The following is a 26,951-nucleotide window of genomic DNA, read 5'->3' as shown; positions in this document are numbered from 1 at the left end:
GGTCATAGACCTCTCCCACAGTGTTTCTTACTGGTTTTTCTTTTTTTAAGTTTATTTTTTTATTTTGAGAGAGACAGAGACAGCACAAGTGGGGGGAGGGGCAGAGAGAGAGGGAGAGAGAATCCTAGGCAGGCTCTGCACTGTCAGCACGGAGCCCAAGGCAGGGCTTGAACCCATGAAACCGTGAGATCATGACCTGAGCCAAAACCAAGAGTCGGACGCTTGACTGACTGAGCCACACAGGCACCCCTGTTACTGGTTTTTCTTTAAATCACCTGTTCATCTCTTTCCATTACTGCCATTTGTCTAGGATACTTCTCAGTTGCATGTTGTGGGGTTTGTATAATTTTTAGTTTTTCATAATCTGAAACGGAATGAACTATCAGTAGATATTTTAAGTTTCTATTGGTATTCTCTTCTCCCACAAACTTACGATTGTATTTGAGGGTGATCTAAAGTCAAACTATTCTAACATCCCTCCTCCCCCAAAAAGAATAGTAGCTTTTTATTTTTGTGAGATTCTGTTTTTACATAATGTCTAGTAGTCTTTATAGCTTTACATGCTTTCTAAAAGATTGTCTCAATCTAAACTTTGGTGAAAATCTAGTCATTTCCATATGAATGAGTCCAATAATAGAATACTCTTTGCCCTTCTTTTTATCCTCTTTCTACTGCTTTGTTTTTTTCTGCCTGTCTGTAAAATGCTTCTGTCTGTAGCTCTTTCTGAAAATGTTTCCAATCATAGACTGTAAAAACTACTTTTTGCTATTGGTCCTGTGATTTTTCGTCTTAAACCTCTTTCTGAATGCTCACCAGGCTCTCCAGTCCTGATAAATATCACACACTCCTGGATGCACTTAGCATCAGCCCTGTTTCCAAGCCTTTAGCTTTTTCGTACCTCCAGGCCTCCAGGAAGTCAACTGGCTCTATCCATGTTAAGGAAGCAAGGTACTGTGGCAGCGCATATCACAGTGGTGGTTTGCTGTGAAATATACTGCTTTCTCTCTAACACTTAACCACTATATTAATAAGCCAGATGAGAAAGTCCTAGAGCGGATTTGTGTTCAGTTTTAAATTAACTGTAAATTCAGTGCAATGCTTATTGCACAAGCGTGTTATTTTGTATGGTCATTAACTTTCCTTTTAACCCCTTGTGACATTTTTTAATAGCACATTTGATGTTGGTATGAAATTATTAGTAGTTTTGCAAGTATTTAAATTATAGTGGAACCCTTTTATTGCGTGCATGTAGCTGTACTAGAATAATCAAATGTTTAGTAAGATATACCTTTATACCTTTTGCAGAAATGAAAAAGAATAATAAAACAATTCATTTTGATTGGCTACTACTTACAGTACTTAATACGAAGTTTTTACTGGGGCAAACAACAATTTCACCATATCTGGGAAATTCTGAAACACAAAATTAATTTTTTTACTGAACTTAACCATGATGCCAAAAATTATTAGGCATAATATAAAAAATAAAAATATCCCAAGTGTTCACTAAAGGTGTAATCTTAATGAAATAACTGTATAAAATCATTTCTGATGGAACATAAAATTAATGATGGGGTTTACAACTATGACTATAATTAGTAAAAACCTGATATGATTTGGGCCATCCACTGATTATGTGTTTAGAGCCTATCCACTGCTATGGAGGTTTCCAGTATACTTAAATATATGACTTTTTAGGAGGATGTTTAAATAGAGGGAGAGAGATCATTGTCCATTTTTCTCTAAGGAAAAAAAACCTCCCCAAATAATTTTATATTTGTGGAATTGTGAGTGTTAATTGAGCAGAAATCTTTCATCATCAGAGCTAACTCTGTACAGAGACAGGCTACTGACCACACTGAGAATAAAAAGTCCCTTAGAGAACTTAATGGAATGTTCTAGATATTCTCTCCAGAAAAGTACCTATTGCATTTTTAAAAAACTAAGTGACCAATGATATGTTTTGATTGATATCAAGTGGAGATGGGATGGGGAAAACGGAAATAAGATGGAGAAAAATACTAGTTATGAGACAATATTCCCTTCATTAGTGCCATGCTCAGTCAGCCCTTATCTTTATATTCCAGTAAGTTATTTTGCACTCACTATTTAATATAAAAGAATAACATTAAAATTCTTGCAAACCTTGCTTGATGAGAGAATTTTAATGTTTTTTTTCATTTACCGTTGCAAAAACAAGGACAGTTGTTTTTTTTTTTTTTTTTTTTCAACATTTATTTATTTTTGGGACAGAGAGAGACAGAGCATGAACGGGGGAGGGGCAGAGAGAGAGGGAGACACAGAATCGGAAACAGGCTCCAGGCTCTGAGCCATCAGCCCAGAGCCCGACGCGGGGCTCGAACTCACGGACCGCGAGATCATGACCTGGCCGAAGTCGGACGCTTAACCGACTGCGCCACCCAGGTGCCCCGACAAGGACAGTTTTATAACATTTTCATACATAGCTTTTACATGCAGTCTGTCTTTAAGTAGAGATAGATTACTCTGAAATAAGTGAATCCTAGATAGTTTTCCCTTCAAGTAAAACATTTTGTTGTTTAAATAAACTTCTTGTTTAAAAAACAAAAAAGATGTGCATGCAGTAATGGGCTGACTGACACTATCCATGCAATAGGCACAAACTAAACATATTTCGGTATTTGGGAAGGGAAATGATTTTCAACAAGATAAGTGAGTTGGCATTCTACAACAGCAGGAACATTTGGTTCTCTGAGGAGACCTTAGTGAACTCAAGTGAGGAAAAAAAGCAGTTGGGACAGTCACATGTCTTATCTCTTATTTTTCCTTTAGAGAATAATCTCTAAAATTATAATAAAGTATAGTATACCACCAAACTTGTTTCTTTCTATTGTAGTATATTCAGCATTTTGAATTTTGATACAAAAAAGTCTTAAGGTAAAAAATTTTGTTTAGGAAAAAAATTCTTGCAAACACAATTCAGGAAGGAAGGAGGCTCATGGCTTCTCTCTTTGTCTAGGTCCTTTTTTAGAGTTTTGACAGAAGAATGCTTATAATGATGATGATCCTTCCAGAAATATTCCTTTCCTACTACTTCAGAGTCTACTAGTATATTAATTTTTTGGTAACACTTTAGCCAAAAACTGTTTAGTTTAAACATTGATAATTAAACCTGTGATGTATGGTTGGGTTTTTTTAAAAAATGAAATATATAATTAGAATAAAATTTACCTCAGGAGTATTTTTTGAACCGTCTTTCCGTTGAAAATAAACAAAATTTCCAACTGTTGTCAATCTGCAGCCGAAATTTATTTGTTGTAATAGTTAAACAAATGTGGGAAAGGAATGTAAACTCAAAATAAATCAGGTTCCAGACACTGAAAGTTCACTTTTCTTCCTTTTTCTTTTTTCTCAACAGGTCAGTTTTGTAAAGAAACCTTTGCTCTGTTAGTGTATTTTTCTGTGTTGAGTTTTTGTAATATGAAACAAAAACTTTGGTATTCTTGAGATGGAAGTCATTTCCATTTAATATTTCAGTGCTTATTTATTTGACAGACTAGTAAAAATGACTATATTTGATCCTTAGCTTCTGTGGAATTAGCTAAAGGTATTTATGGATTTATTCTGGTTTGCTTATTAGAATCCTTTAGAAGGCATTTTAATTTTGTTTAGAATATAGGTATATCTTCAACAACTTAAATTTAGAAAAAATATATATGAGTCATAATTTCAGAAATAAGATACTAATCTAAGTAATCATGCCACTGTATTAATAAATTAGTCATTAGTTAAAAATATTTTTCTGTTAGTGATTATTATAACATTTTATTCCCAAATATAAAATAATATAGCCAGTGGCTTTATTAACTCTTTAATCTTCAATACAACGATACCTATTATTTATGTATTTTCTCTAAGTAGTAGCTAATACTAAAAATTAGGAAAAAAGAAGTTAGCTTTTTTACGGACCTAAGCATTATTTATTCAGATATATGATTGTCTCAATAAAACCTAATATTCTTTCATTACTACATTAAATTTTTTAAGTAGAGATCTATTTCCCCTGGGAATGTTGAGCTCTGCTGACAGTCCTGAATTTAAACATAAATGGAACAGCTTTCTTTCTTATAATTTAGAACTTTTTAAAAAGTTTATTTATTTATTTTTGAGAGAGAGTAAGAGTGAGCAGGGGAGGGACAGAGAGAGGGAGAGAGAGAGAATCTCAAGCAGCCTCTGAACTGTCAGCACAGAGCCTGAAGCTCATGAACCATCAGATCATGACCTAAGCCAAAATCATGAGTTGGATGCTTAACTGACTGAGCCACCCAGGTGCCCCTAGAATTTTATAAGGTCTGTCTTTATAATTTCCTGCTCACACTTTGTATCTAAAGAGTATTTTTTAAGATTTAAACATCTTAGGGGCACGTGGGTGGCTCAGTCGGTTGAGCCTCCGACTTCGGCTCAGGTCATTATTTCAACGGTTCGTGATTTTGAGTACCGCGTTGGACTCTGTGCTGACAGCGCGTAGCCTGGAGCCTGCCTCAGATTCTGTGTTTCCCTCTCTCTGCCCCTCCCCTACTCAATTCTGTCTCTCTCTCAAAAATAAACATTAAAAATTTTTTTAAAAAAATAAAGAAAATCAAAGAAGGTGATGGCTCTGTTACACTTGAATTTGAGAGAACAATAATAGGGAATGATATTTCAAGAAAGTTAAACTAGCTCTAGTATGATTTTTCAAAACTGTTTAGTGTCAGAGGCACCCCAGGACCACCCCCAGGTTTGATGATTCACTAGAGGACTTACAGAACTGGGTATATAGTTGTACTTAGGACTAAGATTTATTATGGTACAAGAATACAAAGCAAAATCAGCAAGGGGAAAGGGTACATGGGATCAAGTCTAGAAGAAAAGACAGTCAAGTTTCCAAAAGTCCTTTCTCAGTGAGGTCACACAGGATGTGTTCCTTCCTATAGCAGTGAGCTGTGACAAAACGTGCACAATGTTGTTCACTGGAAAAGCTCATTAGAAAACTGAGTACATAAGCAAACTTTTTCTTTTTAACTTTTTTTTTGATGTTTATTTTTGAGAGAGGAAGACAGGGAGAGACAGAGTGTGGGCAAGCAGGGCAGGGGCAGAGAGAGAGAGAGACAGAATCTGAAGCAGGCTCCAGGCTCTGAGCCATCAGCACAGACCCCAACTTGGGTCTGGAACCCATGAACCATGAGATCATGACCTGAAGTCAGATCTGAGCTGAAGTCAGACGCTCAACTGACTGAGCCACCCAGGCGCCCAAGACAAACTTTTTATTGGGGCTCCTTATTTTGTCACCCTGTGCCTAGTTTATACTGTAAGTCCAGACTCTCAGAAGGAAAGCAGGTGTTCAGCATAAACCATGTTGTTTATACAGTTTAGGCACAGTGAGCTACTTTTATCTTCTAGAAAAAAAGTTTTATATGATTGTAGGAAACTGTTTACCGGCCAAGTTCTCAAATGCCAGTTAGAGGCCAACCTTACAAGTGGCCTTCCTAAGACTAGGCAGTTTCAGGTCTGCTTTGTTAGTTTTCATCCCAGATTCAAGAGCGTTGGAAAAATTAGGTATTCTTTTTTTTTTTTTCTAAGTTTACTCATTTATTTTGAGAGAAAAGGAGAGAGAGAGAGAGAGAGAGAGAGAGAGAGAGAGAGATTGAGGAAGAGAGAGAGAGAGAGAAAGGGGCAGAGAGAAAGAGGGAGAGAGGATCCCAAGCAGGCTATAGGGCTCAATCTCATGAACCTTGTGATCTTGACCTGAGCTGAAATGAAGAGTTGGATGCTCAATCGGCTGAAGTCACCCACACCACCCCAGGTGCCCAGGAGCCCCTAGAATGGTAGTAGAGTGGTCATGATTGAATTTGAAATTTCTTTTCACTGAAATAATCTCAACCGAAGCAGTATAATTAAGGGCACTTATTTCACTGGCCATTAATTAGTATCCTATCTTTATTGATCTATTCCTCCAGCTGTTTGTTTCAATTATGGAAGGACTTGAGTTTCTGTGCATGGAATTATTTAAGCAACCAGTACCTTGATTTTTGTTCAGAAGTTAGTATAATGCATTCTTATTGTTGTTACAATAATTATTATTGTGATACTTCACTTGAGAGGAACTGCTATAGTATTATATCATTCCAAAGTACATATTTTATAATTTGAGCTACTTAAAATGATTTTTTTTGAAATGACAATATGTAATTATAAATAACAAATGACAGGGTAATAAAAAGCCATATGGTCTTCTAGCTCAAACTGGAACCAGCACAGATGAGGCCTCCTGTTAAGCAAGTAAATAACTTTGAGTGAGGACAGTGGCGGTTTTGTCTTGTTTATCTGTGTTATGAACATACAACATTGTATGTTCTATTAAGCAGGGGATGTTATCTCTTGTTTACCACTCTGTGGCCAGTGCTGAGCACAATGTCTGGCATGTAATAGGTGCTTAAATGTTTATTCAATGAATGGATAAGTGAGTAAGTATGTGAGTGAAAAGAGTGACTGTTAAGATGTCAGGAAAACTTAGTTCATAAAACTCCAGAAGAATGTGAGAAGGAGGGGGAAGAGATATCTATGCCATTTCATAGAGATTATCAGGGATTCTTTACTAATTAATTGTTTTAATCCAGATGACTCTTCTGAAATGTTGAAATAAAAATAGGAAGAGAGAAATAGCTTCTTTTTCGAAGGGATTGGGTGTAACAATGATTTAATAGCCTAATCCTGGTAGACCTTTTAAAGAGAATTTGCAAAGTAGTGAACAAATGTAATCTGACTCCTTTCCTCCTTTCCTGTTTTGTTTTGTTTGTTTCAAAGAAAGATAGTCCCTCAGTCACGGTTTTCTTTTTTAAAATATCCATTAATATTTTTATTTTCCTTAGAGATTTAATAGATTGAGAAAAGAAAGGCTCATTGCTAAGTCAGACTGCTATCACTTCACCAAAGCGTTTCCTTGTTTCCTTTCTAGCAACACCCAGGAGACTCCTCAGCAATTGGTCCCATCAGTAGCTTCAGCTCGGAGCATGCCTGAGAGACAGGAGAGCCCAGCGGCCACTAGACCAGGGGTGGCTGGTCTCACAACTGCTGCTGCCTTCAAACCTCCAGGATCCACCAACGTTATCAAATCTCCAAGCTGGCAACAGCCAAACCAAGCAGGTGGGCCAAAGAAATCCCTTGCTTTTTGTTTTTCTTAAGTGTAATTATGAAAATATCTTCTAGGACGTATGATAGAATTCACTGGCGAAACCCATTCTTGACCATCTCAGCTTTAAAAAGGACTGCATAGACTAGCTATAGCTGGTTTCCTCTGAGGTGTCTCATAAACGTTCTGTGTGTGTGTTTGATAGAGTTGCCATTTGCTACTCATAATTATAGCAATTTCTTTGTTTCCCAGATTACTCAAGAAACATGTGTGAATTGTAAACTTGGGGTCTTACTAACGAACTGTATTGATGGAAGTTTAGCCTTGGAAATACAGCATTTTAGTTTTGATGATATATACAAAATAACAACAACAGAAGCATTTATTGTCATCAACCACTGAAGAAGGAATCTTTGCCTTCTTGTCCTCTGAAGATTTATGAGGCAGAATTGCAAGAAGGTTACAGTACCAAAAAGAGCACATATTTTATTTTATTTTAATTCTATTTAATTTTAATTAATTTAAGTATAGTTGACATATAATGTTATGTATTTTCAGCTGTACCACATAGTGTTTTGACAGTTCTATACATTATGCTGTACTCACCACAATAAATGTAGTTACCGTTTGTCACCATATAACATATTATTGACCATAGATACCCTATGCTGTACTTTTTATCCCTGTGACTTATTTTATAACTGGAAATTTGGACTTGTTAGTCCCTTTCACCTATTTCACCCAGCCCCTCAGTGCCCTTACCCTCTGGCAACCACCATTTAGTTCTCTGTATTTATGATTCTGTTTGTTTATTTTTCTGTTTATTCATTTTTTTTTAAATTCCACACATAAGTGAAATCCTATGGTATTTGTCTTTCTCTGACTTATTTTACTTAGCATAAAACCCTCCAGGTCCATCCATGTTGTTACCAAAAGGCAGGATCTCATTCTTTTTTATGGCTGAGTTCTATTATATATATATACATACCACATCTTTTTTATCCGTTCATCTGTTGATGGACACCTGGGCTGCTTTCACATGTTGGTTATTATAAATAATGCTACAGTAAACAAAGGGATTGCATATATTTTTTTGAAATAATATTTCTGTTTTCTTTGGGTAAATACCCAGTAGTGGAATTACTAGATCATATGATATTTCTATTTTTAGGTTTTTGAGGAATGTCCATACTCTTTTCCACCGTGGTTGAACCAAATTGCATTCCCACCAGTAGTGCACAAGAGTTCCCTATTCTCCATATCCTTGCCAACACTTGTTATGTCTTGTCTTTTTGATTTTAGCCATTCTGACAGGTGGAAGGTGAGATGTCATTGTGGTTTTGATTTGCATTTGCCTGGTGGTTAGTGATGTTGAGCATCTTTTCATGTGTCTCTTGGCATCCGTATGTCTTCTTGGAAAAATTTTTATTGAAGTCCTCTGCCCATTTTTTATCGGATTATTTGTTTTTTGGTGTTGACTTGTTTAAATTCTTTATATATCTTAGATATTAACACCTTATTAGATAGATCATTTGCAAATATCCTCTCCCATTCAGTGGTTGCCTTTTCATTTTATTAATGATTTCTTTCCTTGATTTTGGTGTAGTCCCAATAGTTTATTTTGGCTTTTGTTTTCCTTGCCAGAGAAGATGTAACTAGAAAAATGTTGTGAAGCCTGATGTCAAAGAGATTACTGCCTGTGTTTTTTAAGGAGTTTTAGGGTTTTGGGTCTCACAGATCTTTTTTCTTTTTTTTTAATTTTTTTTTTTAACATTTTTTTTATTTTTTGAGAGACAGAGCATGAGCAGGGGGAGGGGCAGAGAGAGAGAGAGGGAAACAGAATCTGAAGCAGACTCCAGGCTCTAAACTGTCAGCACAGAGTCTGACATGGAGCTCAAATCCATGAACCGTGAAATCATGACCTGAGCTGAAGTCAGATGCTTAACCTACTGAGACACCCAGGTGCCCCACAGGTCTCACAGATCTTTAATCTGTTTTGAGTTATTTTTCTGTATGATATAAGAAAGTGGTCCCCTTTCATTCTTTTGCATTTAATTGTCCAGTTTTCCCAGGAATATTTATTGAAGAGATTAAACTATCTTTCCCCCTATTGTGTGTTCTTGCCTCCTTTGTTGTAGATTAATTGATCATATAAGCAAGCATGGGTTTCATTCTTGGATCTGTATCTATTATTCCATTGATCTGTGTGTCTGTGTTTTTGCCAGCCAGTACCATACTGTTTTGACTACTATAGCTTTGTGGTATACTTTAAAATCTGGGGCTATGGGGCACGTGGATGGCTCAATCAGTTAAGCCATTGACTCTTGATTTCAGCTCAGGTCATGATCTCATGGTTCATGGGATCGAGCCCCACATTGGTCTCTGCACTGACAGTTCAGAGCCTGCTTGGGATTCTCTCTTTCCCTCTCTCTTTGCCCCTCCCTTGCTCTGAAAAATAAATAAATAAACTTTAAAAAAATTGGGACTGTGATACCTACAGCTTTGCTCCTTTTTCTCAACATTGCTTTGTCTATTCAGGGCCTTCTCTTTTTCTATACAAATTTTAGAATTCTTTGGTCTAGTTTTGTGAAAAATACTATTTGGATTTTGATAGGGATTGTATTGAATCTGTAGATTGTTTGAGTAGTATGGATATTTTTAACAATAGTAACTCTCCCAGTTCATGAATATAGAATACCTTCCCATTTGTTTGTATAATCTTCAGTTTCTTTCATCAGCGTTTATAGTTTTCAGAGTTCACAGTTCTTTTACCTTCTTGGTTAAGTTTATTTCTAGGTATTTTATTATTTTTGGTACAGTTGCAAATGGGATTATTTTCTTTATTTCTCTTTCTGGTAGTTCATTAGTGTATAGAAATGCAACAGATTTTTGCGCATTAATTTTGTATCCTGCAACTTTACTAAATTTTTTTATTAGTTCTAAGAGTTCTTTGGTGGAGTTTTTAGGCTTTTCTGTACATACTATCATGTCATCTGCAAATAGTGACAGTTTTACTTCCTCCTTCCCAGTTTGGATGCCTTTTATCTCTTTTTCTTGTCTGATTGCTGTGACTAGGACTATGATATGTACTATGTAGAATCAAAATGGGGAGAGTGGACATTCTTGTCTCGTTCTTGATCTTCGAGGAAAAGCTGTTAGCTTTTCACCATTGAATATGATGTTAGCATTGGGTTTGTCATAAACAGCCTTTATTATGTGAAGGTATATTCCCTATAATTCTACTTTGTGGAGAGTTTTTATCATGAACAGATGTTGAACTTTGTCAAATACTTTTTTTCTGCATCTAATGAGATGATCATGTGGTTTTTATCCCTCATTTTGTTATAGAGAGAGAGCATTCGAATAATAAGAGGGAACAACCTGGGCTTTATCTGGAAACCTGAATTTTCAATCACTTCTACCAATAGCTTTAAGTAAAGTCACTTAACTTCTTTGACCCTCTGTTTTCTGATCTGTAAAATCAAGGCAGACTAAATAATCCCGTTTCTCCTAAAATGAATAAAAGTGATAGTTACAGGACTAAAGGACTCCTCTTAACAAGAAGATAGGATCATATACTTAAGTGCCTCTAGTTCCAAACCCTCAGCCTTCGTCCCTTCTCACTCTTTACACTCCCTGGATGATCTGTCATCCAGATTCCTTTTACAACCTAGCCACTGATAATTTAGGGTCCTCTTTCAGCCCTGAGCTCCATATCTCAAATTTGTTGACCTACTTGCTGTTTCCATGTGGCACCTTAAATGCAGCATGTCCAGAAATATTATTACCTAACCCTGGGAATGGTACATCCACTAGTCACCAAAGCTCCAGTGTGATCTTGAGACCTCCCACCTCTTACCCCCACGTTTTCACAGTAACTAACACCTAATGATTTTACTTCTTAGTATTTCTCAAGTTTCTTCTCTCCTCTCTGTGGTGAGAGCCATTGCCTTGGTCCGAGCTTTTGTCATTGCAAACAGCTTGTAAGTAGTTTCCCTGTCTTCTTCTCACCCCATCAGTCTGTCCTCCATACTGCAGCAGATATCTTTGTAGAACTCTGACTTGCCCATGTTCCTCTCCTGTTGCAGATGCTTTACTGTGTTTCTCCATCCCTTAACTTACCACGGAAGTCCACTTTCACTTTGGCTCCTGCTAACTTCTCAGTGTCGTCTCCCACTGCTTCAAATTTGTAATCTGTGCCATAGCCTTACTAAAGCATCTCAAGTTACTGACACGTGCCATGCTACCTTGCCTTAGAATGCTCTAGTCCTTCTTTAGAGAATGTGCTTTTTACCTAGACTGCTACTGAATTCTAGCCTTTCCTCATCAGTGTTGGGAAAAGTATTGATTGAATATATACAAGGGTCTGCTTTTAAATATATATATGTATATTTTAAGAATTTCTTTAATGATTGATCATTTATTATTATTTAAGACTCACTTTACAGTTGTAAGAGTGATTTTTTAGTTAATTTAGGAATTCTATCTTTTGATTTGTAATTTTCCAGTGTTTAAACATATCAGACACTTTGTTTATTATTAATAAATTATCTTTAGACAAATACTAATTTATATTAAAATTTATTTCATAGTGTCATTTTGAATGGTTTTGAATTATTATGTGTTACTAATTTTGCAAGGATAAGCTAAAATTTTTTGTCAGAGAGGAAACAACAAATAGGCCATTGCTTATGGTCTGGACTATTTTAAAGAAATGACTGTCGTCTTACTTTCAAAAACTTAAAATATTCAGTCTGATATCATTAGCTTCTGAAATTTCTAGACTGTTAATTGATTTAGCAAAACCTGTTCTCTTGGGGGAAAATGCCGACATCTCAACCCCATAGTTCGTTGTTTTTGTTTTTTTTTTAATTTTTTAATGTCTTTTTTTTTTTTTTTTTTAATTTTTGAAAGAGCACAAGTGGGGGTGGAGGTGGGCAGAGAGAGAGGGAAAGAGGATTCGAAGCGGGCTCTGCACTGACAGGCTGACAGCAGCCAGCCTGATGTGGGGCTTGAACTCCAGAACCGCGAGATCATGACCTGAGCCAAAGTCAGATGCTCAACCGACTGAGCCACCGAGGCGCCTCCAGCCCATACATTTTTAATTATTTACCACTTACTTGAAGTTTATCGATGACTGGATATTTGCTGCAATTATTTTGTATGTGCATTAGAATATAGAGAGTAATTTTAAGAAAAATCTCTTTGGTGTTGTAATTGGAAGGGAACAGGAGAATGTTTCTTAAAAGTGAGGGAAAAACTATATGAGGTAGAAACTAACATTAACTTTGTGCACTGCAGAGGGCAGAAAATATATGTACTACTTTTGGAAATTCAGAAACTGTGGTTAAAATAACCACTCTCTTAAAGTGAAAAGAAAAAATCCCAATTGAGGTGGAACTCCTGGAGAATACACTACAGCAAAATTACCACAAGAGGGCAACAGAATCCTGTCTTCTCTGAGTGTAATTTGCAGTTAATCAAAGCAGTCAAATAACACAACTATAATCATGATTCATATGGTTAGTATTTAAAATACTGTACTTCTTACGAAAATACAAGTGAATTTAATTTGAGCAAAACTATAGCAGTATAAAATACTACACATTATATAACGTTAGAAAGCATTAATATTATAATAAGAAAACACGTTTTGCCATTGTGAATCATAGTTGAATTATATCGTGAGGCTTAGCTCAAATTAGAAAATATTTGCAGAACTCTTGCTGTTTATCTTGCCCTAGGTGCTGCAAAGTGGCATTTAATGTGTACTATGCAATGTAAAAGTTACTTATTTTACACTATTTTGTAAAAATTGTAAAACAAATGTAAAATGCCCAGCCATGCACATTGTTGTATTCCACTCTACCTAATAGTATACCATGAGAAACAGAACAAAAACACCTCAGCATCTATTCTTACTCTTTGATAAGTTTAAGAGCTTTCTAATGCAAATGAAAAGGTTATTTGATTTACAAGGGGAGAGCTGTCTCATTGGGGGTTCTCATGTTCTTCACGGTTCACCTGTGAAAACTACATTGTGAAAACTACACATTGTGTAGTTTCACATTGTGAAAACTACAATGAAGGGGAGGCAAAAGCTGGAGAGGCCAGTTGCTGGCAGGTGGACTCAGAATAAAGCATTGGTTTCTCTCACACAGAACTTCAGGCTTCTTTCTCTTGATAGTTTATAGCTGTGCTCTAATGTGGGGGATAAAGATCCCCCCCCCCAACATCATTCAAATAGTGACTCTTATCAATGATGTCGTTTTAGCATAATTCCTAAAGTTGTGTGAGAAGGATGAGATAAAAATTACTAAATTGCAGTCTATAACTGGCTTGGTTGATCATGAAATCGGTTTAATGGATCATAGCCAGTATTTTCATTAAAAAATGAAATAAAATAGGGGTGCCTGGGTGGCTCAGTCAGTTGAGCATCCAAACTCTTGATTTTGGCTCAGGTGGTGATCCCAGGGTCGTGGGATCAAGCCCCGCTTTCCAGCTCTGCGCTGAGTGTGGTCTGCCTGAGATTCTCTTTCCCTCTACCCTTCTCCCTGGCTTGTGTGCATGTGCACACACACTCACTCTCTCTCTCTCTCAAAAATAATTTAAAATAAATGAAATAAAATAGAAGACATAAGAATATTTTAATATATTAAGTATTTTACATAGTAAGGGTGTAGGTATCATGTTAGGAAAATGTGGTTTTAGTTTATACATGCATGGAAGTAAGTATACAAACATGTATTTTGGGTCACAGTGTTTCTTACTATGTTTTAGTAGTCAAAACACTTGGAAGCCATTTATTTAAATAAGTATTAGACATACTTTTGTATATCAGATGAGTAATGTAGTTTGGAAATGATAGCCCTCCCCAAACTGCATTGAAAGGGCTGATTGAATTTTTAACACCTACTAGTGTGTTCTGAATCTGTCATAGGATTCCATTACTTCCCCTGAAGTTCTGACTTTGAATCTTAGATCCTTTCATTTGTGATGTTATATAGCTTGTGTTACCCAAGAACTTAGTAATGCTGTACCAGTTGATAAAGAGTAACTAGGTGTATTTGTAACAGCATTATAGTTTGATCGGATCATCTTCTTTTTCTCAGGCATGTATTTTAACATACACCACCACACATATACAGACTTGTCCGTGACTGGCGAAGACCTGACTATTTTAGGATGCAGGGTGTTCAGGAGTTCATAGTCTGCATGAAAGTGTTAAGACACAAAAGAAGTAAGAATCCAAGCTTGAGTTTTATGTAAGCTAGCAAATACTGCTTCCTACTTGCCCTATGCCTTTAATACTTTCATAATTCAGATGTAGTAGTCCCTTTGGAAATATTAACTTGATCTAGGAAGATACATAAAAGGTGACATTCTTCTTGTTGGTTTTCAGAATTGGGGATTTATACTTTTATAAACTTACATTTTAATTCACTATATTTGTACGTCTAATAGATTTTGTAATGCTTGAAATCTTCACATTGAATATAATTAATAAGTGGTTAGATAGGTATTTTCAAGCCTTCATAAATTTTATGGTTTAACTTACAAATATGTTCCCGTGTTTATGTAGGTGATCTAATTTGCTGTGTAATGTTTTCCCTAGACTCTCTGTAGGTTATGGATTCCATATTGGGTAAGTTTAGTTCATTTGATGCAAATATAAAATACTACTATCTTCCCAAATATAGTCAGATATTCTTCACAAATCCAGTCTTAAAGTCATGAGGAGCCATTAGATTTTGGAAGCACATCAGTTTTCTAACTTTAGTTTAATTATATAGAAAATGAGAATGTCTAATTCATTAAGATTAGGGCTGTTGTTCCTCGAACCCACTTTGCTGACAGGTAGTGGCTCTGAAAAATAGGAATGCCTCCCCTGTGGGGCATGAAATTCAGAAGGCCAGGGGTGTTCCCTAAATGGAGCATTTGAGCCTTCAGTTTCTTTATCTGTTAAGATAAGAGGCTAAAAGAGTCCCCCATAACATTGTTGTTATGTTTGTGTATAAGTAAGTACGTATACATACATACACAAACGATAATAACACATATTGAAGTTTGTGGTACATAGACGGGTACTCAAGAAAGATTAAGTTTTTACCCCTCTCTTCCTGGTAGTGACAGCATTAATAACTTACACTGTTACCATCTAGCAGAACAGTTCTGCTCCTGTGACTTCTCTGCTTGAAAATGTTTTGGGCTCTCTGCTTCCCACACATTAAATGTTTGGCTTCTTAACAGAGCTTATGGTCCCTTTATTGCCTTGTGCCAACCTTCTTCTCCAGCCTATTTTGTAATACAGTTCTTCACGTTCTCTGCAGTCGTGTCACACAGTTCAAGAGTTCATACCATTCCTTGGGCACACACCTCTGTACTTGGTAAAGCTGCTCCTTTTATTTAAATGCTTTTCCACTCTTCTACCCCTGAAAAATTTCTCTTCACTCTTTGAGACCAGATGTCATCTCCTTTGTGAACCTTTCCTGAGCCCTCTGAATAATTGGCTATTCTTTGTCTCTGTCCCTACAAAATGTTGATGATGGCTTTATTATAGCATCCATCATATTCATTGTAATTGTTTACATATGTGTCTTTTACCACTGTTTTTAGATCCCCTTAAGGACAGGGACCAAGTCTTACTACTCTTTGTTGTACAGTACCTAAACAATACCCAGCACAGTTCCTAGGCCTTTGGTAAATGTCAGTGGCTGAGTAGGTAAGTGGGTGGATAGGTCGGTTTGTCTTATTTTGAACATCTTCTTCGTATATTTTGAGGAATTCACAGGACGTTGTTCTTTCCTCCTATCAGACTTGAAATTCCTGCTAGTCATTGAGCAAAGGTGGACGTGCTGTCTGCCAAAGGCTGCCATTAAAAACTACACATATGCCCAGGGAGCAGAGGACTCCACTCTCTTTGAAGCATTAAACTGCCATTAAGACTTTAGAGTTGTGTGTATACAGTACTATAACTAGTACTGTATTATTTATTTCCAGTAACTAAAAAATTAGTAATAGATCTGAAGCCCTGTTTTCTTTTTTTTTTTTTTAATTTTTTTTTTAACGTTTATTTATTTTTGAGACAGAGACAGAGCATGAACAGGGGAGGGGCAGAGAGAGAGGGAGACACAGAATCTGAAACAGGATCCAGGCTCTGAGCGGTCAGCACAGAGCCCGACGCGGGGCTCGAATTCACGGACTGTGAGATCATGACCTGAGCCGAAGTCGGACGCTTAACTCACCAAGCCACCCAGGCGCCCTTGAAGCCCTGTTTTCTTAAAAAATATGGGAATATATGGCCTGTAAGGAACCAAGCAGTGGAATGCAGAGGAAATATTAGGCATAGTTGTTCATTTTATCAAGGTGGACAAATTAACTTGGATGCAAAGCACCAGTAAATAATAGAAATTAGCAAAAAAAGGAGCAAACAGTTAAGTCAGATTACAAGTTCCAGATCAGACAAGGAGGTCTTATGGAGAGGGAAGAAAGATACCAGTAAAGTTCCAATGATACAATCTTGAGATACAATATTTGTTTATATTAGTTTATAGTGGAGTCATATTTTATGCAAGAATAAGGTGTTCATGTTTATGCCTAAAGCAAAATCGTATCACATAGCAGTGCCCCTTGAATATTTTTAGGAAGAGGCCAAGTTGGAGAGGGAGCAACGTATGCAGAAGCTCTCGGAGAACTTGGCTCAAGTCATTCAGTCTAGATAGTGGCCAGAAAGAAAGTTGGATGGGCTAGTGGGGGGTCTGGTCAGAAAAGGGCTTTGAAAGTAAGACTGGGGATTGATACAGAAAGGAAACCCTTAAAAGATTTGTAAACTGGAAAGTGACCATCAGATTTGCAATCATTAAAAGATCATTAATAGTGTTAATGGGTTTAAAAGCTCATTATGACCTCAGTGTGGAGATTAAGATTGGAGTCCTGGTGACTAAAGAGGTTGTTGAGATAATCCAGGATAGAGATGCTGATAATGAATATTACCCTGGGCAGTGGGAATGGGAATGAAGAGAATTCCAAGGGCAAGAGAATGCAGTTTAACACTTTAACCTGATGGGAGGCAAGTTCTAACCATTGCTCTTCAGGGAGCTTTATTCCCTTTAGAGCATTTATCCTGTATTAAAACACTGATAGGGGAGGTGCCTGTGTGGCTCAATCAGTTAAGCATCTGACTCTTGATTTCGACTCAGGTCATCGACTCACAGTTTGTGTTGGGCTCCATGCTGACGGCACAGAGACTGCTTAGAATTCTGTCTGTCTGTCTGTCTGTCTCTGCCTTACCCTCCCTCCCTCCCTCCCTCTCTTTCTCTCAAAAGTAAATAAATAAATATTTAAAAAAACAACTTTGAAACACTGGTAGGGATTGTATTTGGCTTAGAGAAACTATACTTGGCTTTGAGTAAGTCAGATTATGGCACAGAAAATTGATTGAATATGTCTCTAGTTTTTGGGTTTTTTTTTTAATGTGTCTAGTTACAAAATATAAATCTGGGTTGTATCTTGTACTTGAGAAATAAGTTAAACATAACTAGTCTATTTTTGCAGCATTTCCTTAGGCAAGTACATTGATTTCCCCATCATTTTCTAAATGTTGACTCTCTTTCAATTCTTTATAGTTGCAATCATGAGGTTGGTAGCTTTGGCATTGCACTGCTTGCCTTTCTGGAAGGACTTGTGCTATGTGTGTTGTCATGGAAATAAACATTATGAGATGGAAAAGGTTTTCTTACAAGACAAAAGAAGAAGAATCCTATAGAGCCCTACCAGTCAAAAATTAAGTACTCATGTTGTTATTTGTATGTAGTTCAGAAAGCTTTAAGTCCATAGATATGCTTAAATTTTTTTTCCCACTTATTACAGGGTTTTTTCTTCTTTTCCACTTCCAAAATATATAACTTTTTTTTTAAAAAAGTGTTTATTTTTGAGAAAAAGAGAGCAAGAATGAGCTGGGGAGGGGCAGAGAGAGGGGAGGATAGAGGGTCTGAAGCAGGCTCTGCACTTACAGCAGCGAGCCAGATGCGGGGCTCGAACTCACGAACCGTGAAATCATGACCTGAGCCGAAGTCAGACGCTCAACTGACTGAGCCACCCAGGCGCCCCAAAATATGTAGCTTTTAAGAGCATTTGTGATGGTACTTCAGTGTGTTAACACTATTGTAAGTATTTAATAAATAACATAATTTCTTACTCAGAAAATCATTTAGCTATACAATATTAGCTAATACTATAATCACTGTTTTCTGTAGGAAACTGTGGCCTTATTTCATAAAGCCAATGAAAATAAAAAGCTTTGTTGTGTTTTCTTTTACAGTAGTTAGTATCGTCTAGATGTGCTGAAATTTTTCCTTTTGCTGTTTTCATTAGCAGCGCTTGAAGCTTGCTGGAATGATACCATCTCAGTGCTGTCTTTTTGTATGTACACACAACTCCCTGTTTATTCTTATGTTCCCTGATGTTGGCAAGAAATTACTGGATTTCTTTTTTTACTTTTATTGTTAAATGTGTCCATGGAGGCAGACATTCTATAGAACTGAGGAAAGGAAAGGCATTTAGTTGATGGTGACATACTCCATACGCTAGTAGTATTCTATCATTTGATATTAGACATTTGGAATCTGATTCTCCTTAGTGAACAAATGTTATCAGATTATATGTATATAAGCCTTTTACTAGTGGATTGCTTTTTTTTTTTTTGAAACAGTTTTAATATATGTGGCAAAAAGCAAGGGCTTTTAACTTACGATGAAATTTATCAAAATTGGTGATTTCTTTTTGAAAACGTGAATTATGTTTTGAAGAAGCATAGTGCAAGTAAGCTATAAATAGAAAAGTTAGGATCATTTGAAGGTCTTTTAGGGACACAGTCAATTTCTTTTGGTCAAATGCAAAAGGGAAAAAGACACAAACGTGCTTTTCAAAATGAATATTTAGTTAATTTTAGCTTCTGTTACATCCTTTCATGGGGAATACTCACCATCCCCATTCGGGCACTTGGAACTCAGGAATATAATAGTCATGAAGGGAGCAAAAAAACCTTGCTTAACAGGAAAATTGTGCATATCATTGATTAGTAGCAATAATTATTTTCTATAATACTTTCAGTTAAGTATCTTTTCACTCAGAGTGTGCAATAAGATAATGTCATTAAAATTTTAAATGGGCATCATTTTACCAATGAGGTAAGAGAGTCTGAAAGAAGTCAAAGGAATTGTTCAGAGTCCCATAGTGATTTGGACCTAGTTATTTTGACTAAATAGTGTATTTTCTTGTTATCACAAGATAGTATCAATGATTATATTTAAGGAAGACTAACTCTCTATGGGATAGTGCAGAAAGGAGTATTGTTTGCATTGGGAGGATAAACCAGGTAACTAGCAACTTCTAAGGACTGTTTCAAGTAGCATTTTCTTTGTTTCTAAACTTCATTTTCAAAATTTATCTAAGATTCTAGTTAAATGACCCTTTATCATACCCTCCCTCTGTTGTGTGCTACATTTTAGCAATAAAGAAAAGCTTATTTATTCATTATGGACAGAGCTTTGGAGAGATCTGATGTATTCTTTTTTGTTTTTTTTTTTTTTTCAAGGAAGACTCAGATATATTTATGAGATCTGATTAGATCACAGATTGAATGATGTGCATCTCAGTTATAAGTGGATATAAATTCTATCTTTTATTTGAAGTCTAAAGAAGATAGGGGTGAGAAAGGAAATTACTGTTTCTACAACCATCCCAAATTTCATTGTAGGCTTTACGTTACAGTAATAAATCGAGATAACTAGATTTGCTTAGCTAAGATGGATAGATTTATTGGTTCCATTTTAAAATTTTTATATGAATAAGTAAACTGCTACCAGTTGCATATGTTTCATCTCTTCTAATAATGTTTTACTGCCATCTGCTCCCCTGCATTTCGACATCATTAAACTAAACAGTCCACTTGCCGTAAAGGCCTGACTGGAGCTGTCCATTGTCAAAGCTGCGGTGTGAAGCATGTAAAATATGCTTTGTCTTTTTATATAACATGTAGATTTTGGTTTAGAATCGCGATTCTCAGGAAAAAATAAAAGTAACAACCATTAACTGCCTTTTTTCCCCCCATAAACTGGAATTTATTTCTGTGTTGGAAGCTTTCCTGTGCTGACGCAAGAGCACAGTTGTGAAAGCTCTTCTTTCTCCCCATTTTTCCTTCATCCTGAGATTAAAATATTAAATCTTTTCTAAGGGAAGACACCTGGACTTATTCATATATGATTTTCATTAAGAATTATTCCTCGGTTAAGCGTAGGACTTCGGCTCGGGTCATGATCTCACAGTTTGTGGGTTCGAGCCCCGCGTCGGGCTCTGTGCTGACAGCTCGGAGCCAGCTTTGGATTCTGTGTCTCCCTCGTTCTCTGCCCCTCCCCCACTCATGCTGTCTGTCTGTCTCTCTCTCAAAAATAAACATTAAAAAAATTTTTTTAAGAAGAATTATTATTCCTCATTAATTGATGCATGCAGTTTAAACCAGAGGTTGGCAAACTATGACCTTGGTCACCTCTGGCCTACCACCTGTTTTTATAATAAAGTTTTATTGGAGCACTGCCAGGCTCATTTGTTTACATTTGTTACATGATGTCTGTGGCTCCTTCCCTGCTGCAATGGCATAATTGAGTAGCTGCCACATCCCACAAAACCTAAAATATTTACTCTCTGGCCAGTTACAGAAAAAAATTGCCAAACCTAGGGTTAAACCATAGGAATAAGAAAAATTATGCTTGATGATTCTGTACAACAGATGCAAATTTTTCTCAGAGTCGTGAGCACCCTTGACAACTCTAATCCGAAGGCACTCTGTTGCCTGTTTGTGAACATCACCTGAGAGAAGATAAAACTCTTTGGGGCAAGCATCTTATTCTTGGATGTATCTTCCATACCCAAAGAGTTCCTAGATCTAAAACATTGTGTGTGGTCTCTAAGTAGTTTTTCAATGAGTTGATACCTTATTTTTTAAAACAGGTAAGATCTGGGGCGCCTGGGTGGCTCAGTCGGTTGGGCGTCCGACTTCAGCTCAGGTCACGATCTCGCGATCTCGCAGTCCGTGAGTTCGAGCCCCGCGTCAGGCTCTGGGCTGATGGCTCAGAGCCTGGAGCCTGCTTCCGATTCTGTGTCTCCCTCTCTCTGCTCCTCCCCCGTTCATGCTCTGTCTCTCTGTCTCAAAAATAAATAAATGTTAAAAAAAAAAAATTAAAAAAAAACAGGTAAAGATCTTATGTCAGAGTGTAATTGATACTTGTGAAGCATTTCTTACACATTCAAGAAAATTAAGTAAACATTTTACTTACACCATCACATTCAAGCCTCTCACATTTTGAGGTAGTTGCTGTTTTACAGGTGAGGAAACTTAACACATTTCTGTGTTTATGGAGCTAGAAATTAGCAGAACAAGGAGCCCGAGTATATCTTAACGTTACGCCAGATGTATGGCTTCCTCCAGCATAAAATAGCTTTTAAAAGCTTTTAAAAGATGTGAAATTCAAACATAACTCTGGATAATGATAATACAGTTTCACTTATTTCAGAGATTTAATGGCTTTAATTGAGAGAGCTGTCTTAGAGAATTAGTAGTAGTAAAAGAAATGTAAGGAGTATCCCAAGTTTTCAATTTTCCAGTAACTTGTATTCATCATGAGAGACATTGTTGATATTTGACATGAGGAACGCTCGTTAACTTTTAGTCCCCTTTCTGCTTCAGGTTTTGTTTTTTTTTGTTGTTGTTTTTGTTTTTTGTTTTTTTGTGGGGTTTTTTGCCTACATTAAAAGAATTCTATTTATATGAGCGACTCAGACCTGAGCTACCTTTCTCCTTTATTTCTGACTGAGACTAGGCTGCTTTCTCACTTGTATAAATAGGTGACAATTGGTGGGAAAATGGTAAAAGCCAAGCCTGTTTGGGTTTCATGTTACTTTGGAAATAAGATATGTCAAAACTCTAGGTATAATATGAGTATAAGTAATTTTTTAATATATGTCCTTTATAGTTTTCTCATTCAAATATAAGCAAAATTTTAAAAATTTAATATTTGAAATAAATTCTTAGCTTAGATTCTGTATGAGTTCACCTCATGCAGAGGTGATCCTCTTGAGTATTTCTGAGGTTGTGAATGATGCCTCAGATTTGTTTTTTGTTTGTGTTTTTGTTTTTAATAATTTATCTGAGTTTTTCTTTTTTGTTTCTTTTTATTCTCCTCCCCCTCCCTCCCACCTCCCCTGCCTCTTTTTTACTGTGAAACACATTGACCACCCACAGTTAGAGCAGGATTTAGCTTCCCATTGTAAAATTAGAAATTTTAACAGTGATACTGAAATTATTTAGAAAATTCTCTGTATGACTGATAAATGAAATGTTGATTTTTAATTGAATGGTGGCAAAACCAGATATTTTAAGATCTCATATCTTTATCTGTGAGGTACACACTGGGTTTGTTTTACTTGTCACTCTGAACAAATGGAAGTTTTCTGTGTAAGGTCCGCTAATTGGGAGAAAAAGGCAAGTTGCATATATTCCAAATTTTAATGATGTGTGATGCAACAAATTAAGAAAGAAGAGAACTGAACCTAATCCAGTCCCCACACTCACTTTAATTAAGACACTCTAGATCCAGTTTAATCTGGGTTCTTAGAGTTGAAAGGCCTGTTGCTAATGGAAGAAACTAACCTCCTGAAGTTGCGGAAATATTTGATACTTGGCCTTGGGCGCACCTGTTCCAATTCTTTATGGCAGCATAAAGAATACATACCAGCATTCTCCACTGCTTAGAGAAACGATAATAGTTTAATCTGTCAACTTTGCTTTTAATCATTGAATAAAAAAATCCTTGATTCCGTTTAATAAAAGTTGCACAGGCCTCTCTAAAATGTACTTTGCTCTGATCCTAGATCTTGGCTTAATTTTAAACCTTTTCTATTTCTACTGGATATGATTTCATGCCTGGGTAATGAAGAGTAGTAGTAGACTGTTGCTTATGCTTCCAGCATAAGGAGCTTGACAGATGAAATGCACGGATTCTCTGCTTCTCTTGGCCGCCATCTGTTTGAGATGGTTGGGGGAGGGGCAAAGAAAGCACTTGCTGTGCCCGGTTATATGCAAGCGTGTTGCCATCATTGCTACCCGATTTAGTATGTGTAAAATTTCTACCATACCTTTGTGAACAAATTCTCGGAGATGTTGAATTACAATACTTTATCTCCCCAGGAGTGCCAGAATGTCACTTTGATGTGGCCCAGTTATTTATATGAGTACAACATTAGCCTCAGTGTTTATAACTGGAATACCCTTTGCATTCGAGCCAGTTGTTTTTCACACCATAAAACCTCACATATGACTTCTGTGTCGTTGGGCTGTAAACATTTGTCTTTTTTCTTTGGGGAGGGAACATTAGTATTCTTGATAGCAGCCTTATTTCAGACTCAATAACAATGAAATATTACAAGATTTAAAAAATATTTTTTTCTGGTTATTCCTAGATTTATTGCCGTGACATTCTCTGCTGCTTTATCTTAATTCAAATGTAGTAGGTGAAATACTCACACCAATTTAGAGTTCGTACAACAAAAAATGAATTTAACATTCAGTTGCTTCAAGCCTGTTTCTCTTTAGCAAATGTACTACATCTATAATTTTATTTTTCCTTTCTGAAGCAGTTAAATAAATCTTCTTCAATGTTTCTCAGAACATGAAGAATCTAGCCTTTTATTTCAAGATTTTCTAGGTTTTATTTCAAGAACTTTGCGGCCACTAATTACAATGGCTGAAAAGCATGGGCAGCTAGGTTTAGGGAAAATAAGTTAGATCTCTGTTGGAAACTCATTTTTTATAGAATACATGAATAGCTTAAAAGTGGTAATCTAAGCTGTTAGGCAAACTGGGGCAAATAAAAAACAATGCTTTCGTACATTATTCCTAATTTTATTCTGGCAGGCTCATTAAGGAAATTAAAGTAGCAGAAGTTAATCATCTCAGTTATCACTATCCCCTCCTTCTAAACTGCTCCAGAAATGAGAACGTCCAGGTTTAGACCACATTTGAGGAGATCTGCCTTCATATTTTTCATAGGTCAAGGCAGTAACTGGCAAAGAATTTGACACTGTAGGCACATAATAAATATTTGATGAATGAATCTATAGGGTACATAGGTTTTGGAGTCAGACAAAAATGGTTTTAGATCCCAAATGGTCCACTTTCCTCATTTGGCTTATGTGATGCAGTCTCCTGGTTTTTCGCCTACCTTCCTCTGTGTTCCCAGAGTACATATGTTATTTGCCTTACCCTTAGGAGCTCTTCTGTTTTCACGCTCACTTTCCCTGAACAATCTCATTAACTCCCACAGCCTCAAATGTCATCAATATGCTAATGACTCTTGAATCAATTCTTCTAGCTCAGATCTTTTTCCTGAGTTCATATATTCAATAGACTGTCAGTACTGAGATGAAACACAGGCACCTCCAGCTAAAAAAAAAAAAAAAAAAAGAAAGAAAGAAAAAAGAAAAAGCTATGAGCTCCTTGAGGCCTAGGATTATTCATGTTTTGTCCCCTCCTGTGTACCCATGCATAACACAGTGCCTGCCACAGTGTTACGTTCTCAGTATACACTTGACTAAATGAAGATCTATAATTACATTCATTATCTTTCCATCATTCTAGCACTTATCCCACTATAACAATTGACTGTTTACTGGTCTGTAACCTTCTTTAAACTTCATGAGGGCAGAAATTATGTCTGTCTCACTCATGTTGGTAAAGCCTAGCAAATTACTTGGTACGTAGTAGTTGTTAAAAAAACATTTCCCTCCTTTTATTGCCCTATATGTCCTCAGGTAAGCCACTTATCCTTTCTGACCTTTATATTCTTGGCCTATTAAAAAGTAATAACAAGGGGCGCCTGGGTGGCTCAGTTGGTTAAGTGTCCGATTTTGGCTCAGGTCATGATCTCAGGGTTCATGAGTTCGAGCCCCGCATCAGGCTCTGTGCTGACAGCTCGGATCCCGGAGCCTGCTTTGGATTCTGTGTCTCCCTCTCTCTCTGTCCTCCCCTGCTTGCACTCTGTCTCTGTCTCTCAAAAATGAATAAACGCTAAAAAATGTTTTTTAATGTAATAATAATACCTCATAACGTAAAAATGAAATCATTCAGTTTAGCATGTGTAAAATCTTTAAGTTTTTACTATAGAAAGAAAAGTTCAGTACACACACACACACACACACATATATATATATATATATATATATATATATATATATATAACTAGAGATGTGGTTTCTTCTACATGTATATTGAAAGGGATGAGACAATGAAAGGGATTATAGATTAAAAGCAATTTAAAAGACAAACCAAATAAGCAGACCTTATTTGGATCCTGGTTAATACTGTGTTGGCGTATGTGTTGTAGGCAAAATAATGCTCCCCACCTCCCACCCCCAAATGTCGAAAGATGACCATGTCCTTAATACCCAGAACCTATGTATCTGTTATATTGCATATCATAGGTGAACTAGGGATGCAGAAGGGCTTACAGTCACTATCAGCTGACCTTCAAATAGGGCTACTATCCTGCATTATCCTGGGGAGCCCAGTGCAATCACAAGGGTCTTTAAAACTGGAAGAGGAAAGCAGAAGAGAGGGGGATAAAGTAATGCAAGGCTTGTTGCTGGCTTTGAGGTGGCAGAAGAGGGCCATGAAGCCCTGGATTTGGGCAGCCTCTAGATGCTTGAAAAGGCAAAAAAATGAATTTTCTCTAGAACCTCCAGAAGGAAACATCCCTGACAACACTTTTTTTTTTTAATGTTTATTTATTTTTGAGAGACAGAGACAGAGAGTGGAGGGGTGGGGGCAGAGAGAGAAGGAGACACAGAATCTGAAGGAGGCTCCAGGTTCTGAGCTGTCAGCACACAGCCTGACGCGGGGCTTAAACTCATAGACCGCAAGATCATGACCTGAGCCAAAGTCAGGTGCTCAACCGACTGAGCCACCCAGGCGCCGCTGGAAACAGCCCTAACAACACTTTGATTTGCTCAGTAACATCCATGTGGGAAAACTATAAAGCAATATACTTGTGTTGTTTTTTAGCCAACAAGCTGTTATATATAATAAGCAAGAGACAACTAATACAGGGATTAACAGGAGAAATTAAAAATTGGTTATTTGATGATAACAAAATTTTTATTTTAGGTGTGATAATTGAATTATGGTTAGGTTTTTAAAAAGAGTGTTCTTTTAGGGATGATATTGAAATATTATCAATGACGTGATAGATGTTGCATTTGCTTCAGAATGGTTCAGAAATGGCAGGGGAATGAATGGCATATAAATGAAATGTATCAGTTACAGACTGATAAATTGTTAACGTTTGGTTCTTTTTCTTTATTAAATTTTACTGTTTTTTAAAGTAATTGTTTCCTTAGCATCCTCTAAAGATGATTAATGCTATTTTTTTTCTAATTTCAGAAATCATTGTGAGCTCATGGGGTTAAACATATTTGAAGTATTGTAGTCCATGGTTATTATCTTTATTAATGTTCAAACTGTCTCATCTACTTCTTTGAAGTCCTTTTGATACCACTCTGGTAGTCTTTGATAGCTTCCTTCCTTGCTAATATGAGAAGATATTCTAGACTTCCCTTGTTTATTTTCTGCCCCAATTCTGTAATTAGCAGGGTTTTTTTAAGGAGTCTGGTTCCTTTTAGCGGGAAGATGATAATTTTGGTACTGGAGTCATTGATTCTCTAAACAAAGATATATTAAGCAATATGCCAGGGA

At 36.6% G+C, this 26,951-nt stretch overlaps 1 protein-coding gene across 19 annotated transcripts in view; it reads left to right on the top strand.

Annotated features, from left to right (window-relative positions):
• PDLIM5 (PDZ and LIM domain 5) overlaps positions 1-26,951 on the top strand; it is a 224,659-nt gene that overhangs the window by 163,166 nt on the left and 34,542 nt on the right. For 13 of the 19 annotated variants that reach the window (XM_045056086.1, XM_045056085.1, XM_019829231.3 and 10 more), the window contains 2 exons: positions 817-948; positions 6,974-7,161. In XM_045056086.1, coding sequence (XP_044912021.1) covers positions 817-948; positions 6,974-7,161 — 320 coding nt within the window. The remainder of the gene's footprint in view (positions 1-816; positions 949-6,973; positions 7,162-26,951) is intronic. The other 6 variants (XM_019829224.3, XM_019829223.3, XM_019829219.3 and 3 more) reach the window with 1 other exon arrangement.

Source organism: Felis catus, chromosome B1 (assembly GCF_018350175.1).
Source record: "Felis catus isolate Fca126 chromosome B1, F.catus_Fca126_mat1.0, whole genome shotgun sequence".
Taxonomy (NCBI): domain Eukaryota; kingdom Metazoa; phylum Chordata; class Mammalia; order Carnivora; family Felidae; genus Felis; species Felis catus.
Note: the sequence above shows the minus strand (reverse complement) of the source record. Positions and strands in the feature narration are given on the sequence as shown.